The sequence below is a fragment of the Rhagoletis pomonella genome, unplaced genomic scaffold, assembly GCF_013731165.1.
Source record: "Rhagoletis pomonella isolate Grant_MI unplaced genomic scaffold, Rhpom_1.0 Rhpom_scaffold_00003, whole genome shotgun sequence".
In the NCBI taxonomy this organism is placed as follows: domain Eukaryota; kingdom Metazoa; phylum Arthropoda; class Insecta; order Diptera; family Tephritidae; genus Rhagoletis; species Rhagoletis pomonella.
Window position 1 is genome coordinate 82,080,786 of NW_023458557.1, and position 20,264 is coordinate 82,101,049.

Sequence of the window (20,264 nt, forward strand, 5' to 3'; positions counted from 1 at the left end):
CAGGAGTGTTCGTATGTCTGTTGGCCGGCGAAAGAAAAATGTAGAAAAAATAAAAGAAAAACAAAATAATTTGGTTGCTTGTTAAGTTAATGATTTTAGATGTTTTGCGCTATCGGCACAATCAGGGGCATTCATTTTGTTAAGATTAAGAATTTGTTTGAGTGCAGTGCCAGAGCTTCCTAGTTTTTTTATTTTTATTATTCTACCGTACGTAGCAGTCTTTCTTGCAACGCCGTTGAGTGTTACTGCGTGATTCTAGGTATTCAACTGACTTCAAAAAAAAAAATCAACTATCATAGAACGTGCGTAGATATTCTTAATTATTTAAATTAAAATTCAAGCATTAAAATTCCGACTTTATGTTTTTGGACCACTCTAATGTATGTTTAATGGGATGAGTAGTTTTTTATAGAGCAAAATGCCTAAACTGGCAGAAACTCTCAGAACTAGCTGAAGAAAAGGGTCTTTCACATCTTCTTAATTTTTGTTTTTGGACATTTATGAACTTTTATTTCTTTTTAGAAGAAATTTGTCTGTTTATTCCTTTTGATTCGATGAATTAATTTTTAATGGTTAGAAATGGTATTTTTTTTTTTTTTTTTTTTTAATAAAACACGACGAAGTTTGTGTATCCAGTAATATACCCTTTTCTAACAAACATTTTAAGCAATAACAGAACATTTTCATGCTCCTTTTATATTCAATATCACACTCAAATTATAGGCACAAGCATTCCATGCACCGTCTTTAACCGTAAAACATTCTTCATGTCACACAGCTTTTCAGCTTGTCGTGACATTTAGATTGGCAATAATTTGTATTAATCTTTCATATGCGCACATGCACACTTCCATGCATACATGTAATCAATAGTCAATATATATATATATATATATATATATGTATGTATATTTATGTATATGAATACCACTCTTGCTAAATATATGTATAAATATTAGTTTTTTTTTAATCACAATTCGCCTGCAATATGAAGTCAGATTTTTACGTAGATACACTTATGTACATTAGAGCGCACCACCTTACAAACGGTAAAAAAAAAATTCGCTGTACACATCTGAGTTGCAATTAAAGTTCGGAAAAAAATTGTACCGAGCCTTGGGGCAAATTCGTCGTGGCCTTTTTAAATTTTTAGTGACAACTATGCGCATCCGGCAATAAAAAAATTTTGTTTAAAATAGTTTTACTCTAATAATCAAAATACTGCCCTGGCAAAGTTCACTGTCTTTTGATGAGCTATAATCTACTGGCATTAGGGTAGTAAGCACTGAGATCTGGTGCCTAAAAACAAGAATGGGTCACTTGAAAAAAATCTATTAAAAAAAAAATTAAATTCTGTATACATAATTGTATATACGGTACGGTCTAATGTACATACATACTACATTGCCACATACACATCAAACCTATACTTATACATATACAAATCTAACCGTAGCCGCCAACAGAAGAAGTGGCATAAACTCTTGCCAAGGTTAACAGGTTTCATTGTGATCATTGTATGATTATTATTACTAGTAAGTATTTTCGCGTTTGTACACAGCAGCTGTTCTTGGCCGCTTGACTACATAGCTAAATGAATGATTGCCATTATTGAATTGGTACTGTTGATGATCGTGATTGGTTTTTCAAACAAAAATTGGTTAGTGTTGCCAATGCTGATGTTTTTGCTAACTAGTTGCTTACTTACACACATATGTATGTAGTTAGTTCTTGCGCTTAGCTTACAAATTCTATTTGGCCTTAGAATTGTATTACGAGTATTTGTTTGGTTGCTGTATGATTTGCAGGCTTTGGCTATGCATTCTTTGCGTGCCACAGCGCAAACGTAATTTGTGACAGCATTGGTACAAAAACACTTGATTTCAAGTGCCGCAGCAAGCGTTTAACTGAATGAACTGACTGACCAACTGATTGGGTGTATATTGTTTGTGTTGTTATTGTTGCTTTGTGAGCTCGAGAACTCTATGCGTCTTTGTAGCCAACTGTTTTATTGTACTTCGAATAGCAGCATGCCAAACTGGTTTCTTTTTTTTTCCATTTGTTACAGAATACATATTTATCATAAAAAGAAACTTGTATTTATAAAAAAAAAAAACAAAAAAAAAAAATCTGAGTCATTTTGCCATTTTGAATATTTTATGCTCGATAAAAGGTCTTTGTCTTTGCAGTTGTTGAAATAAGCCAGATTTCTTTTCGATTAAGCGCAGAATTAAATGTTAAAGAAAAATTCGAAAAACTTTTAAACAATTAGCTGGTGACAAAAAAAAAACTGGTCAATGGAAATAATCGTTTGTGTCCGATATACATACATACATATGTATATACTTAACGTGAACGTATGTATGTATATGTACCTGCTGAGTACTTGCTGTTTAAGTTTTGGACGTAATTAGGCTTAGCTGCAGCTAAAAACTTGACTGTTTTTTTATAAATAGTTCATAGTTTCAGCGCAAACAAGCTTTATGAATTGGGACCATGGTACAGTGAAATGTTTATAAATTTATATTTAGACACACTTCGTAAAGCGACATGATGAAATTTTCGTTGATAGAGTCGAAAATTATCAGTTTTATGTTCATAAAAAAGGAGTGAAACTTTCTTTCTACTTGCTTTCATACTGCAGAAATTTGTATTACTCTTCATTTGATCTTTCGCATCTTAATCTTCATCTACGGTGTTCTATTGGTGTTCGTCTAAGTCTTTCTCTTCGCACCCGCCTTAGCTTTCGCCGTAGCTTTCGCCTTTGCTTTCGTATTCGTATTCTCATTCTTCTTCGTATTCGTAGTCGTCTTAAAATTCATCATAATCTACGTATTCGTGTTCGTCTTATTCATTGGATTTGTAACCGTGTTTATCTTCGACTCATATTCATCTTCGTATTCGTGTTAGTATTCGTATTCGTATTCGCTTTCGTGTTCGTATTCGCTTTCATCTTAGTATTCTTGTTACATGATTTATTTTGGAACGAATTTCCGTCATCCCTTGTCAGGTTTAGTTTGCAGACAAACCGGTTTCGGCATTGTGCCATCTTCAGTGTCATTTTTCGTTCTGTCTGGTTCGAGTTTTTCTTCATACACTTTAAATTTGTCTTATTTTTCGTATTCGTGATTCACTTTGCAATCGCTTTTCTCTCCGCATTCGTCTTCGAATTCGTTGTGGTATCTAAATTCGCCTTCGTCTTCATCAAAATCTTCGTTTTCTGCTTTGCATTCGTATTCGTATTCGACTTCAACTTCGTATTCTCCTTCGAATTCGCGTTCGTTATCAAATTTGTTTTCTTCTCATCTATATATATTTGTGTTCGTCGTCGTATTTGGATTCGTCTTCGAAATCGTCTTAGTCTTAGTATTCGTCTTTGTCTTTTTTAGCCTTTGTTTGTTCTAGGCTTAGTGTTAGGCTCAAACTTTAAAAGTAGAAGATTTAGATGATTGATTCTAAAAAGTCACACAATTTCTGTAGCGATTTTTTTAATTCAGTACCCTCGTGTGTCACTGCACCACGTCTGTAGACATTAAATTCATTAAAATATCGAGAATTTGGTAACGTCAATGAGATCGACGGGTTGATTTCACTTCTACTTAGTAGGTAAAAGAAGTTTTACGGTATTACAACGGGCTAATGCGTCATTGGGATGTTTTTTCATACATATTAGTTGAGGGCAGCCGCGAAAATCTAAGCTAAAATAATCTAAGCCAACTTAACCTTCTGTCGAACGCTGGGCTCTTCAAGATCTCATGCCTCATGGTTAAGGTTGATGTGTTTTACATTGCTTGCCCTCATTGTTCTCTACTAGACATAATTTGAAAGCGTGTGCCAATACGAGCTTGTGTACCGTTAGCAGTCTTTGCAAAAGCCTTGAGTTCACTTTCCGACGTTAGTTGAGGAAGCGTGGACGTGTACTAAAAAGTTATCCACATATGTACGTATTGAAAAAGCGAGCTGTTTTTGTAAAACAGATCATTTGTTCTTAGACGAATTTTACATTCCATTTGCTCCAAACTCTACGTTGACTTCATTCTATGCTAATAATTTCTTCATATGCATAGTAGTTCAGTGTTTATATGTATGTACATATGTGTATCTTAAAATTGAAACATTAAAAAATGTAAATTTACATATTCTGTTCTTTGGGAAAGCTCAAAAAAGCGTGGGAAAACAAGAATTACATTTGCATATTTATGGTTTGTTTGTGTAGAACAATTCACAGCCGAAGGTGTGTGACCAGACAATTAAGTCGCCAGGTATGCGTGAAATTATTCAGAGATTAAAGAGGGTCGAAATAAAAGCTTAGTACCATGACCTTTGTTCGCAAGCAAATTGAGAAATGCCAAAAAAGACTTAGAAATGTTTCAATATTTAAATTAAAGAATTAAAAGAGACACTTCTGTAGAATTAAAAAAAGTTAAAAAACAAATTTTAGTTCACGACCCTTTTTCCCTCGAGGGAGGAATGGTTAATGGACACAGTCAGGAAAAGAGGATCAACCCATGTTTACACGGGTGGAGCGTAGCTCGAAAAAAGAGTTGGAGGTGGAGTTTATTCGGAACAGTCAGGCATATCGCTCAGCTTCCGCCTTCCTGACTACTGCAGTGTTTTTCAGACGGAACTGATGGCTATCTCAATGGTCGCATCACTGGTACGGCGTGAGACGATTCCTAGTCATGATATCTACATTTTCACTGCGAGCCAGGTGGCAATTCAATCTCGCCGATCGCTCAATGAGATAGCTGAGGCATTCAGCACACACATTGTCTGGATACCTGGCCATTGCGACATTCAGAGGAACTGCAATGCTGACGAACTCGCCTGGAATGACATTGGCTGATACAGATATAGGCGATACTCTCGGCATCCCTCATCAAACATGAAATGAAAAATTCATAAAAGTTGCCAATGAAAGATGGCGAATGGAACCGACTTGTCACATTGCCAAAACACTCTGGCCAGCCACAGACGCCCAACGCACAAAGTCTCTACTTAACCTATGGAGGACATTGTCTGATTAGATTACACGCAGCTAGATTGGGCGCACCTTCAAACGGATACTGTAGAAGCTCCATGAATGAAGACGATGGGGAAAGCAACTTCTCTGTCATTGCCCGGCTCTACCAAAACAGAGAGAAAAAGCTCTTGGGGTTCATTTCCTCAAGGATCTCAATGACCTCAAAGCGGTGAACGTTAAAAGCATATGCACTCTTTTGCTAAGCACCAAGTGGTTTACAGGGGAAGCGGGTTAATTAAAAACCTCATGATATCACAAAGGACCCTGAGTCTAAGTGAGTCGTATTTAGGACTGCCGCCCAACTAACCTCGAAGGACGAAGGTCGAAGGACGAATAAGTACTTAAAAAGTCTTTTAAAAATTTCATTTATTTTTTATTTTTTGAAAAAAAAAATATATATATGTTAAAGACTAATATACACACGACCACATCCTCGAATTTCGCTTCTCTAAAATTATTAGTTAAAAAAATAAAATCATTTGAAAGAGAATTTTTAATACCTAGTCGTCCTTGGGAACCAAAAATTTTTATATATTTTTTTTCAATTCTAAAGAGCTTTCTTTTTCATTTAGTACCCACAATATTATGGCCTTATTCGTAAAAAATAAAGTAGCTTTAAAAAAGGTTTATAAACTGAAAAATGTATGAAAACGTCATTTTATAAAGCTCTTTAAACCTACTTTATTTTTTATGAATACATTGCACTGCACTTTTTTAAATATTTTTTCTTTTTTTTAATTATTCATATGTTTGAATATCCAAAGTCCTTTTCAAATGTGCCTGGACATCAGAGAGAAAAATTAAAAACTCAGTGTCACTATATTTGGGCCATAGTTTCGTGAGCATATTGATAGTTTCGTGTGTTTTTAATTTTTTTCTTGTTTTTGTCGCACTGAATTTTACCCAAATTGATATTCTTAAATTTTCACTGTAAATGTATCATTTCATCTTTGACTATTTTGTTAAATATATGCCGTTGCCGAGCACAAAATTATGTTAATTCACTATAGGAGATGTCGTTAACTTCAAAGTGAATACCCACAGCATTTCTCTTTCAAAAATTTATCTTTGCTGCCTGTAAAAAAACCTGTTTGATTTCTTCCAAGATTTCTAAAAAACAAGTAAGAGTAATTAATTTATTCCATTTGACAGTCAGAAATCTTCTTTTTTATTATCTATTTTTATTCTTCTTTCTTTTTTTTTATTATATATAATTGTTTTAAATGATGTACTAAAACGCTGCTGCCTCCCCACCACATACATACGAGCTGCTACATATGTACATTTAGTATCTAAGCTACAGCAGTGATGTCCAATTTTAGGTTACGCGGAGTGTTGTACTTAAGTAAAATTTAGCATCAGTTTAAAATTATGTAGATTAATAATGTAGAAATCTTAGTGACACTATGACATGCTTACATTTTATGACAATTAAACTGAGCTACAAAGATACATAAAAAAGAGTAAAATGACAAAAAAAAAAAACGAGGATGTACGCACAAAAAGCAGCGCAGGTCAACAATAAAACACTCAGCTCCATTTATGGCAATTAAAAAATGCGTAGTCATTTATAAAAAAAAAAAAAAAAAAAAAAAAAAACAGCAACAAAAGTTGGCTACGAAACAGCTGCAGCATCACTTATTTAGTTAACAACTCGTTTGCGTTACAATTACGCATCAAAAGCTTGTTATATATATATGCTTACATACATACATACATACGTATCTCTTTCAAAGAGTAGCCACAAGCTGCTGCATAAACTTTCCTACGCCAATTTATAGCAATTTTATTTAAAAATTTTTCTCATTTATATGTGTCATAAAAGTCAGTGTAACACACAATTTTAATGTTAACAAAGAAAAAAATCACCAAAATAATAATAGAGCACCCTGCATTGCGATAACTAAAAGTGGTGACTGCCAGACCGAACCAAAGACAAGTGGTCAAGTTCGTTGCTTAAGTCTTTTGTTTGTCAGGTCATACGAGCGCAAAGTAGAAATACATTGTACACTGTATATATGTATATATATACATAGTAATGAAATTGATTACGAAATAAGCACGCACGCGTTTAAATTATGCATTCGGAGCAATTTTTTATTTAGTAATAAAGGCATTTGCCTTCGACACAAGTCTTCTGCAGTTTAAATGAAAAAAAAAAAAAACTAGTACGGCTGTAAAGAACATTCGCTTTTGCGGTTGATTGCAAAGCGTTACGCTTGAGCAGATTTTCCATTCTTTTATTTAGTAAAAAAAAAAAAATTACTTTTTTCGCTTTATTTTTCACTTGCCATTAAATTGTTTACGAGCGCTGCATTCACTCCTCGACATTCTGGTTTGCCTGTCTGTCTGGCTGCCAGCCGCCATTATCTTGATAAGCTGCGGCTGCTGTAGCAAAAAAAAAATATATTATATATATAAAAAAAAATCTGTACATATATAAAAGAAGTTGTCGAAAATTCAAAGCTCATGCGCGTTCGCAACTTTGCAGTGAAATCTTTACACTAATTATGGGCTTTTGTGTTAAGCCCATCAACAATCGGCCTTGTCGTGACTTCTTAAACCTTAAATATGTATATACATGTGTATATGCGCATATGTACGTATTTTGTATGGTTTTTGTGGCTTGATCTTTTATGAAATCGCGCATGCAGTTGCGTCTGCGCATCGTTCTTATGGCAAAATCTTCCCAAACAGCCTGTTTTTGTTAGCCTCACATGTTGCATTTCAAATTAAGCGCAGCTTCGTTTGTGCTACGAAATTGAATTGATGTCGTGGCGGTGCATCGTAAAAAAATTCGTGCTACATTTAGCAGATTTTTTTTTTTTTGTGTTGGCAAGCGCAGCTAGTTAACTTTTTTGATTGCAGCGCATCGAAATGTCAAAGTGTGGTTGAGTTTCAAGTTGATTTTGATTTTGATTACTGTTTGATGCGCACAGAGTTGCTTGCTTTAAGGTGGCTTCAGACGGCGCTGTAGTGCTCTAAAGTTGGTGGGCTTAGGGTTTTTAAGACAAAGTAAAAAAAAAAAGATGCCTATTATTTGCATACTTGAAAGTGATCTTCGGTGTTATTTCATTCATGGCTTGTGCGAGTATCACCTAAATTTCAAACCACTCAGCTAGGCGTGTGATCAATTTTACCAAAATCGTACAAAAAATTTAGCAAAACTCTCTGTAGTTAAGCAAATTATTTCAGAGACAAAATCGGTAGAAGCAATTTAAGACTCCGTTATTGAAGTTAGTGAGGTTTAGTCCTAGGACCTAGGAGCGATAAGCCTTGCTGCTTTATTTCTCAAGGTTCTGGAACGACTTCTACGCTCGCAGATCCGACAGGAAATTGATGTAAATAATCTCTCTAGCTGTCAACACGCACAGGAAAGGTAAATATGTGGATACAACTTTGGATGGTATTGTCAGCACCATTGAAAAGGCACTCGCTTTTAAGGAATCTGCACTAGGCGTGTTCCTAGATATCGAGGGTGCCTTCAATACTGTTCTCCCGGGGGCGGTTCTTCAAGCCCTAACTCGCCTTGGCCTGGATCACTCCCTATGGTCGAGTTTGTTCATCGCCATTTAGGCAGTAGACCTAATTATTCCGAAATGGGGGAGGTATCTATAACAAAGTATGCACCGCCACAAGGTGGTACTCTCTCCCCACATCTTTGAAATCTAACGGTGGATACCTTGCTGTCACGGTTGCAAGATACACGTTGCCAAGTCATTGCTTACGCAGATGATCTTGCCCTAAGGGCAATAGGTAAGCATGCCCAAGTTCCAAGTGACTTAGTTCAAGGCGCCTTACGCGTCGTGAATACCTGGTACAAAGAAGCAGGCGTTAGTGCCAATCCGGCAAAAACGGTCATGGTTCTCTTTTCAAAGAAAACGAAAGCTTTCCGGCTACAATTTGCTTCCTTGAACGGCATCGCAATGACTTTCTCGGAGGAGGTTAGATACCTGGGCATTATTCTTGAACAGAAAGTTAACTTGGCGGCGCAATATAGAAGAGCATTGCAAGAAAGCTATAACTGCCATGTATGCCTGTAAATCAGCAATAGGGAAAAATGGGGATTGGAGCCTTACATGGTGAACTGGATGTAGACAGCGGTTGTGCGTCGCATTCTGTGCTACGGCATAACGGTTTGGTGGCCGTCCGTAGATAAATCTACAATAAGAAACAAATTAACAACGGTCCAAAGGGTGGCGTGCATGATGATCACGGGAGCGCTACCATCGACGCCGACTAAAGCCCTAGAGACCTTGCTTAACTTTCTACCTATGGACCTATAAGGTAAACTACAGGCAAGCTGGAATGCTATTAGATTAAATGCACTAATCAAATGGAATGACACGAGGTTTGGGCACTCTAGAATTTTGGAAGGTCATCCAGAAGAGTTTAGACGCCTGGACTACACAGTCCTGCCTACGGGACTAAAGAATCACTTCCAGACAAGGATCCTCTCAAGGAAAAAAATGGGAGGAGAATTCGGTCCTGATCTCGTACTAAAGTTACTAAAAAATTCACACAATTTTTAGTTTTATACAAAAGTGTTTTTTTAACGTGTTTATTTTTTTTTTTTTTTAGTAATTTACTTCGCCCTACTTCCACGATATCCAGTCTGCGATACGTGAAATCAAAGTTTAGGTGCGTCGCCTTTTAGATAATGCATCTGAACAATTATGCCATATTGCAAGTGAGGCAGCGCTCTCTTCCTCCTGGATCTTTCCATCACTTTCGCCCTCTTCCTTCTTTCTCACTTAGTCTGTACACCGATGCATACATTCGATTGTATGCCTTTGTTGTCAATGAGGTTACTCGAGCCGCAGCTCCATAAAGAAGGGACGGGCATACGACAGTTAAGAGCAGAAACTTCCTTTCGCTACTTCTTATGCCGACCACATTTGGAAGAACTCTCGATAGTGAGCGATTAGTTTATGTAAGCGATTGCATTATTATTGTCGACGAAGCTTTAACCCACTGTAGGCGCTTAATGATCTTTTTTGAACTTAAAGCTCTCCATGATTCCTTTGGCTCTTCTAGAGGTGTAAGCTCTCGATAAGTGGAATGATTTAAATATTTTCTTTTGACCTTTTCTATGCTTTTTGTTAACTTTTATAGTGAAAGTTGCTTAAGTATAATGACTGAGGCATGCTCTCTTGGCAGGATGCCGCTTGTTACTGAATGCAGCTTTAATGATAAACTAATTTTTTAAATAAGAAAAATATATGCAAAGGAATATTCAATCAAGGCAAGGTTCAATAGTTTGGTGGTACGTTAAATGATATGACACGATAGGAAGGAAAATGTAAAAAAGAAAATTGTTTGCCAAGATTGGGACAAGGCCCGACATTTTTCCATCACACGATTGTACTGCTAATTTACATCAAACTTTTGTCTGACTCAGCCTTTAGAAACATACAAATTTTAATCACAAAAATGTTGTAATGTAAATTTCTAGACACTCATGCCTTTACACATGATTTGCCATTCCCCTCCGCCACTTTCAATGACTCAATTACCTAAACAATCATTGCGTATAGATAATTCCAAAAACCGGCAGTGAGTGGCGGGCGAATAATTGAGATTGACCCAGCTTGCCATAACTCGCTTACTTTCATTTATTTCCCAAGCAATAAATTGTCACTCTAAAGGATCTCGCATAACAAGTTCCGCAGTCGCAATTACATACATGCCTCCATGTGCCTACTTATGCATATGTACATACCAATGTACAAATAACCACAAAGGAAAGTGAATTTTTATTCTGTGAATTTCATTGAATTGGAAATGACCAGAAAAGCGCAATGCTGTGCACAAATAGTAACAACAAAAATGCTGCTACTACGCGAGTACAAACAACAGGCTGGCGTTTAACAGCCAATAATAGTAAATTTATTGATAATTTATTAGAAAGTTACGGACAAACCGACACGTTGAAATGAGGTGCAGCAGCAGCAGCAGCAGCAGCAGCAGCAGCAATAGCAGGCCGCTATGCATATGCCACGGCGATGACTGCTATTATTGCAACACGAGGACGCGCTTGTGCCAGCGCTGCAACTGAGCAAAGGCAAAAATATATGTATGTATATACATAAATATGTGAATAGTATATAAAAAGTTACATACATACATGCATATAAAAACATGCACTCAAATGCATTTCTTTGTATGCCAGCCAGTCGCCAGCAGTTGCACTATTGCTGGCTGACGCGCCTGCGTCGTTGCATATAAACGTGAAAGTGTGTGAGCGTTGAACATCGAAAGGTGCGGTGAAACTTTTCCGAAAATTTCGTTGGCTGCTGTTGTTATTATTCTGTTGCTGTGCAATGCTGCACACAAATGTGTGTGCCGCCGGGTACCGGGTGCCTCTCTTGCATGCACCGCCTGCGTATGCGCATCGTCACTACATTGCATTACAATCACGGCGAGAAGATGGTTATGGTACTCAAACATACAAAAAATGGCAGCAGAAAAATAAATACAAATTTAAATAAATAAATAAAAAGTGTAAATAAAATACAAATATTTGTTAATGCTAATCATGCGCTGTGGCGTCGATCGTTGTGGCGACTGGGTGCGTGCCGAAATGGCATCATGTACATACGTATATATGTACATATGTACTTATACGAAGGTATACATATGAAAATATGTACATATGTACTTCTATATACGCACATATGTATGTTAATTGAAACAGGCGTAGAGCGGAGAGGAGACAGGTAATTGATTTGATTTTGGAGTCTTGAGACTTCGCTCTGTGTGGAGCTAGAGAATTTTGTATCTTTTAGCCATAATACATGTGTAAATAAACGAGTAAACACATACAGCGTGGCGACGAATAACTGTTATCCTGTTTTTTTTTTTTTTTTTTTTTTTTGTGAGAAATAAAAGGGTCAATTTATAGATTTTGCGAAAAAAGTATTTTATTGTTAATTTTCCACAGATTTTACTTTAGTTGTATTAATTAGTTATTAAATTTTAATCCCTATTTACATTTGCCAGCAGTTTAAACTTTGTGAGAAAAATGCATTTGGCACGTAAGTCTTTTTCAGGTGTATTTTTTCTTAGGCTTTGTATACAAAAATACAAAAAAAGAAAAAAAAACTGTATAAGGTTGGTCGAATGAATGGCCGTCCTAGTCACCAGTTCCGAGTCTATTCGATACTTGAGTATGAGGCTTTATCTTTGACAAAAGGGGGAGTATAAGGGACTCAAAATGGAGAAAATTTGCCTATGGTTACAGAAGATATGGAAAAAATTAAGTGACGAAGACCTGTGTGCCAAATTAGCCTTTCTCTCAAAGTCTAAACTGCTGGCAAATGTAAATAGGGATTAAAATTTAATAACTAAAAACTAAAATTTAATAACTAAAATTTAATAACTAATCTACTAAACTAAGTAAAATCTGTGTGTTTTATTTTACCGATCGTATTGTATGTTACGACGTTACGTATGTATATTATCGATATTTTCATCAAGAAATATATCGATTTTTTTGCTATATGTTAGTCGATTTATTAGTCGCTAATAACGCCATGTTATACGATATTACCTTTGCTATTTATAATTTCTTGAAAATATTTCTGTGTTATCGATATTATCATATTTTTAAATTTCGATATACATAGACGAATTTTATTGTTATTTTTTATCGACATAACTATCGGTTTGGAGCGGTATATGAAGCGATATATTTTATCGTGAATAGCGCTATGTTTATCGATATTCTTTTTTCGCAATGCATTGTTATCTATCTTTCGAGCGATTTATTAATAAATACATATATATGTTTATAGTTAGTAGTGCTATGCTTACCGATACCCTATTTGGCGTAATTTTTAGCATCGATGTTTTGACGCTTGTTACATATAGCGCCTTGAATATGTGTAAGCATTACCGATATTTTATCGATACTATTACATTTTGTATCGGCAAAAACTGGTTAGGTCTACAGTGAATGTAATCTAAAAATATATTTTTCGTTTTACATTTTTCTACACACATTTGAAAACAAAAGCTGGAAATCCTATTTTTTGATTGCTTAAAAAATTTACATAAAATTTTGTTTAATAAAAAAAATTATTTATATATATTTTTGGTTATTTTAATATAAGACATACATTTTTGTGCACTTAAAAAATGAACATATATACATTTTTCACTTAAAATTGGCTATACATTTTTGATGCTTTGGAAACACATTTTAATTTACTTAAAAACGAGACATAATTTTTTGGTAACCTTAAAAATGGTATTGAATAGTTTAAAACTGAGCACAAAATTTTGGAAATATTAAAATTCGATAAATTTTTGCTCATTTAAGAGCTGGGCATTATTTTTTGGTATTTTCAAATTGGACATAAAATTTCGTTCACACAAAAGCTGGACAAACATTTTTGTTCATTTAAAAACTGGTATCAATTTTAGCCAATTTAAAACTGTAAATACATTTTGGTCCATTTCAAAACTGGATATAAATTTTTTTTTATTTGAAACTACATGAAAATAGTTGTTTATTTACTATAAACTCGACATAAGCATATGGTAGTTTTGAAATCGGACATACATTTTTATTAATTTAAGACGTGGAGTTAAATTGCTTCTCGTTTAAGAAGTGGCATACTTGTTTCATTTCAAGACTGAACATAGATTTTGAAAAGCTAAAATTTTTGGAAATTTAGAAATTGGACATGCATTTTTATTAATCTAAAAACTGTTCATAAATTGCATTTCATTTAAAAACTGGGCATATATTTTTGTGGTAGCTTTAAAATTAAACAACAAATTTTGTTCATTTAAAAAATGGAAGTAATTATATTTAATTTAAAAAGTAGGCAATTTTTTTTCGTTATTCTTTATAAATGTTTTTTAATTTAAAAACTGTACATAAATTGTTTTCTTTTAAAAATTGGACATAAATTTATGGTTGATTCAAAAGTGGACATACATTTTTGTTAATTTATATACTGGAGGTAAATGATTTCTCATTTAAAAATATTTTTTGTTCATTTAAATGTTGGTTGTACCTTTGTTGGTAGTTTTAAAGTTAGACATACATTTTTATTAACTTACAACACGATATATAGTATCGGTCATAGCTATAGCACGCCATTTCAATGTGATATTATGTGCCATTTATGTTTATTTATTTATTTTTAAGAATTTTCAATTAAAATATTCTCAGACAAACCCCATATAAACCCTAGTTTAGCAATTTGTAGAAAACTACAAAAAAGTGCAACAAATTTTCATCTAAATTGAAAAAGTTTTTTCTCGGAAGTGTTAGAATTTTTTTGAGTACACAGTTTTTTAGCCCCTACAATTTTAGTTTGATAATGTGTAAGTTTCACGTGGCTAAAAGTTACCGTTGATTTTTAAGAATTATTTTCGCCAAAGGTGTTGCGGATTTCTTCCATATACAAATGAACTGAGTTTATTCATTATATGGAAGCCAATGCGACAAAAAAAAAAATCTAAAAAATGAACGGTAATTCGTAATTGACAATGCTTAAAAATAAATAAATAAACATAAGTGGCACACAATATCACTTGGAAATGGCGTGCTATAGATATGAACGCTACTGTATATTGCTTTTCAATCAATAACTGGGAATACATTTTTTAGTTGATTCTAGATTGAATATCAATTTTTGTTCATTCGAAACTCGAAATTGGACATAATTGATGGCAATTTTAAAATTGGACATAAATTTGTATGAACCTAGAACCTCTACATAAATTGCTTTTCCTTCAAAACCTGGGCATACATTTTAGGCAGGTTCGAAATTAGAAATAAACTTTTGTTAATTTAAAAACTTTTTCTTTAATTGCACAGTTTAATTTTATTTTATTTGCTGCGACTTTTAAGACATTAAAAGAGCAGTATTTCCAGTTTTATGAAGTTTATCATAAATTTTCCGGTTAGTAGTCGCATAAAAAAAGTTGCTTTTAAAATTGTGTAACAAAATAACCGTGGTCAGGACTTATAATCCAGTGTCTAGGTGCCATCATAAAAGTGCCAGTGCAAATTGGCTCCTAAAAATATGTTTTGCCATTAAAAATTGTAATTTTTTAGCCCCTCATATGCCACACATGTCTTTGCTAGGTTTCAGCTAAATTGCTGAGAAAAAAAAAACACTTTTGTAACAGTTTGAACTTTCGTTTGGCCCTTGGTGACCCCCAGTGGTTATTCACTAGTCACAGCTACCAGCAGAGTGTGGAGAAAATTGATGAGAAATATGCTGAAGTAGTCAGTCATAATAAATCAAAAGGTATTTGTGGCATAGGTAAAAAGAAATTTATATACACAATAAAAAGTTCAATTAACATGAGTCAGCCAGCGGAGACGTTTGCAGCAGACTCATTTTGTTTATTTACATAAGTTTATTAAACTTATTTGCATTTCAATTTTGTTTTTTTGTTTTTTACTTTACTTTGCAAGAAGTCATACCTAGTTTTTTTTCAGCCATATTTTTACATACTATTCATTTAATAGATTTGCTTCAAGCTGAAGTTATTAAACTCGAAAACTCGAATATATATTTATTTATGCACTCATTTATTTATTACTAAATTTTTTTTATCTTTATTATTTAGTTTTTGTTTTCCTTTTTTTTTTGTGATTTGATTAATTTTTTTCTCTGTGCTTTATTTGCTTTTCAGGTTGGGAATTGCGTGGCCTTAACTGTTATAAATACTTCAACATTAAACATTCATGGGAAAAGAGCGCTGAGCTGTGTCGAAGGTGAGCGTAATTAAAATGCAATAATACTCGTAATAAAGCAGTTAGCGGAAAAATAACTGAAACAAATAAAAACAAATATATTAACAAAATTTTTCAAATTAACACATTTGCGCAGAAGTTTCTATTGCGCTTAGTTGCTGATTATTAAATTGTTTGCTAATTACGCTCGAATGTGTCTCAATTTGTTGCATAATTGACATGTCACCGCAGTATAATTATAGAAATTAAATGGGAAATAGCTGTCTGCAACTTATCCGGTTGCTTTGAAATATTTTTGGCAAAACTTGGCAATATTTAAGTGAGCTCGGTTTTAGAGTGTTTTTTTTTTTTCATAAATAGAAAAAATTGCCTTGCACTAAAATTAGTTATAGTTTCCGGCTGATTTTAGAATGTTTTATTCCTTGTCGTTTTTTCAACCTTCCAAAAATTTTAAATGAACTACTTGTTGTGGACTGGTGTGTTACTACATAGAGCGAACATTTTGCCTTTTGTTGTTGTTGTCGCGGTATTTCTTAGCTTTGTCTAAATCAGTATAAATAATGAAACTTGTAGTCAATGTCATTTAATGCTACGCCATAGAACGTTAGTATCCTGCAGCGTTCTTTCACACGCCGTACTTACTCTATATCGCTGCGGAACACAAAATAAAACCTAGAGCGCGCACTATCAAGTTTGATAGCTGTTGGCCATACGAACAATGCCTCATATAATAAAATAAGATAAATCTAAACTAATTAAAAAGACTATCTACGAGAGATTTGTTGATCTGTTGTTGATACTGAAATGGGTGGTTCATATGAAATTTGGAAGGAATAAGGAAGGGAATTCGAGACTGGCTCGATTATCACCTATAACCTTCTGGGTAAGCACCTGAAAATGATCAGCATAACGCTATAGCGTTGATACCGTTAAACCGTATATCTCGCGGGCGGGGCCGCGGGCAAAAGCGTGTATAAGTAAATATGTAAATATTCACATATCATCATTTACTTATCCACTTAAAGAGAGATAAATCTGGGGGATTTATTTACAAAAAAAAAAAAAAAAAAAGTCAACTAACAAACACGCTAATTGGTATGCGCGCCTGTACGTACAAGCAAATATTTACATACGTATGTACATATGTACATAATTTATTTACAAAGAGCTACATATGTATGCATATATATTTACAAGTGCGTGCGTAAATATGTATGCACAGACATTCCTATGTATCTACTTAAAAGTGTCTCTTTAAGCGGTAGTTGAACTCTATTTTACAGTTATACGTAATTGTATTTACACTACGATTACCTCGCAAGTCTTAAAGTACATAGCTACTTATATGAGTATGTAATCAAACCGCAGATCGATTTTCGTCTGCGAATTTCGCTGGACGATCACCAGTCTAAACCGTTCAAATATTAGCTACACGTCGTCAAACGCCATGCGTGCGGCATGCTAATTTGTGGCGAAGTTTTTTTTTTTTTTTTTTTTTAATTTGCGATATAACAGCAAGCACGCATGCGCAAGTGTATTTAAAGCATTTACACTGAATTTGGCTTAAAATCGGCAAAGTGAAATTAATGAAGTAGCAACTGTGATTTAATTCTCTGGCTGACAGTACTGCCATGCTTCATTGTACATACATAAATATGCAGGGTGCATGTAGGTATGTACATACATATGTATGTCCATGCGGGCGACATGCCGTCGTAATTGACCGTCCATTAAACATCTATTACGCTGGCCATATTTACCTGGTAACCGCTTTTGCACTTACTATACTAGTTGTTCAATGCAATTTGGTATTAGAAAGTTTGTCGCTTATTGTCAATGCGGCAAGGAAGTGTTCAACACTAATAACCACCAGCAGCTTTAAATGCGCTAATGTAAAATTTTAAGTGGTCACCAGCACATACGCTGTTCAATATGTGTCATTTTGTGTCATTTGGTCAACGAAAGCGTTTTGCCATGAGGAAACAATGAAAATCCATAAATACCTCAGTTATTTATTGCAAAAAACTTATAGTTCGTTAAATGGAACGGTTTCTGCCACCATATCATAAGTTTCCTTCTACTTAGTCTATAGCTACCGATTGAAGCTCTTGACTGTCACTTTTTATATGTAATTATTATTTACTTATTGATTTGTTATGGCTAAGTTCTTTACATATCTCAGCCTTCTAAATATACTTTGAAAAATTTACGATCTGAAAAACCAACAAAAATTGTTTTAATCGCAGTTACGGCAATGGGAATACATAGAAATTCATTTCTTTAGTATGTCGCTGATAATTTCACGGAAGCGTAGTGTGCATACGGCTGGTCCCGGTTTTAATGCTCCAAGATTGTTCTATGTATATCAACCTGGTTTTTTTATCAAAAAATACTTATTTGGGTCCCCCTATTGCATTTTTCGGTTTCTAGGGGAGCTATAAGAAATAGTTAATATTATAAAAATAGTTAAATAAATTATTTAGTATTATGATTGAAAGGCTCCTGAAGACAAGCAGAGTTTTCCGATGGAAAAATATTGATTTTGAAGAATTTTGTATAATTTTTACGAAAAACAATTGTTTTTTCCCACAAAAAAACAAAAAACGTATGGAAAACTGTGAACGTTTTGAGCGACGTCTAAATATTTTTTTATTTAAAATTTAGGAAAACAGGGGTATAATTTTTTTCCAGGGGTTAGAGCATTAAAACTTCGACTTCACTTTTCTTTGGACCACCCTGCTGTGCATACATCCAAAACATTATTTACTACAACTGTATCCGAAGGTATAAAGCTATTATCGCCAAATTGTTCATAGAGCAAGTTTGATGGGAGAAAAATGGAACGTGGATGGTTCAAAAGGTTGAAATAGCAAAATTTGCCTAAGGTCCCATCGACTTTTTTACGCTTACTTTATGCGTGGGCAATGTTAAGGATTTGGATGCATTTGTTAACGTTAGGAAAAATTAATTAATGAATGAATAGGAACTTAAGATTTATTGATTAAAATGTTACTTAATATTAATTTGCCCAATTTATTTCTTTATGATTTTATGATAAGAAATAAGTTCCAAATTTGATCTAGACAAGTCGTTGTAAAAATTTGAAAAATTGGTATTCCTAGTCTTAGAACCGGGATTTATTTTCTATAATAGGCGATTAAAATAGCACAATTTAAGAACTATACAATTTCGTATCAAACATTTTGTGTTTTTCGACCCGCCCTACTGTCCAATCTGTTTACATATGACACATACGCCAGTTAAAAAATGTTCTAGGAGGAGACAGGCATAGACTCTACTGATACAGATATCCTCTAAAAGCTTAGACAGACGGCAGCGTTAAACCCGATCAACTCGTTCGGGAGTTGTAGGACGGCGATTCGGCACATCTTTTCCTTTAGGCAAAGACGCAACAATATTCCAGGCGGAAGTAGCTCCCATACGTTGTATTAAATAGACAAATATATCTATATATTCGGTCTGTCAATCTGTTCTCAAAGCTCTTGATAGCTACCTATACTCATCGAAAACTGTTTTGAAGTGCCATAAAGCACTCAATGGCCTAGCCAATCAGAATAGAGTTCACCTCAACTGGGTGCCTAGTCATGAGGGCTACAATGGTAAGGAAAAAGTGGACCAACGAGCTAAAAAAAAAGGCAGACACCCATTCGTTGCACCCAGCCCATTCCTTAGATTAAAAAATAATGGCATTAAAAAAGATCTTAGCAAGTGGGCAAAATCTTGCACTGCTAGCCATTGGATTAGTCTAGAGCAGTGATGTCCAACAGAACTTGGACAAATGGCTACTTTGAAACTATCGCTATAATACGCGGGCACCCCTGTAGCTTAACTTCAATCTTAACTGCGTTAACTCGTTTCACTCTTCTTATATTCAATGTATATATTCTACTAACTGATCCTTTTAAAATATTTATTTATTATTAAAGTTTATACAGTTAAGTTTTATTGCAAACATATGGGAATGTGCTGCAATTCGTACGATTTGAGATCGATGCGATCTGCAAAACCTTCTTCGGAGATTGATTAACAAAACGGCAAAATTTGGCACTGAATCGATAGATATGACGTAAGTTATGTATTTCTCGCCGTTTTCATTTGAAATATTTATTACTTTCCCTAAAAATAATCAAAAATAGTTTGCCAATCGCACCGATTTCAAATCGTACGACCCGCAGCACATGCCCAATAAACTTAATATGATGCTTGAATCTTCATAGGTATTTTCAGATAACTTCCTTAAAATCTGGTTTATATTGCATAGTTGTGCAGGATAAAATCATGGTATTTTTGACATGTTCGTCAGTCAGTACGTTTCGGTATTTGTTTTTTATAAACATTAGTTATGAAAAAGCCTGTTCCAGAAGAGTAAACGTCTGGAAATGTTGAGAGTTTTTCTTTGTCAACTGCTCTATCCATACATCGATTTCGAGATTGCAAAGTTGTATTGAAATCATTTAGTTTTGCAGTCACATCAGTTAAAAATGCTGCCTTTGGAAT

General features: G+C 34.3%; 1 protein-coding gene across 8 annotated transcripts in view; it reads left to right on the forward strand.

Annotated features, from left to right (window-relative positions):
- LOC118735677 (sushi, von Willebrand factor type A, EGF and pentraxin domain-containing protein 1) overlaps positions 1-20,264 on the forward strand; it is a 101,885-nt gene that overhangs the window by 56,108 nt on the left and 25,513 nt on the right. For all 8 annotated transcript variants that reach the window (XM_036465590.1, XM_036465585.1, XM_036465592.1 and 5 more), the window contains one exon: positions 15,686-15,767. In XM_036465590.1, coding sequence (XP_036321483.1) covers positions 15,686-15,767 — 82 coding nt within the window. The remainder of the gene's footprint in view (positions 1-15,685; positions 15,768-20,264) is intronic.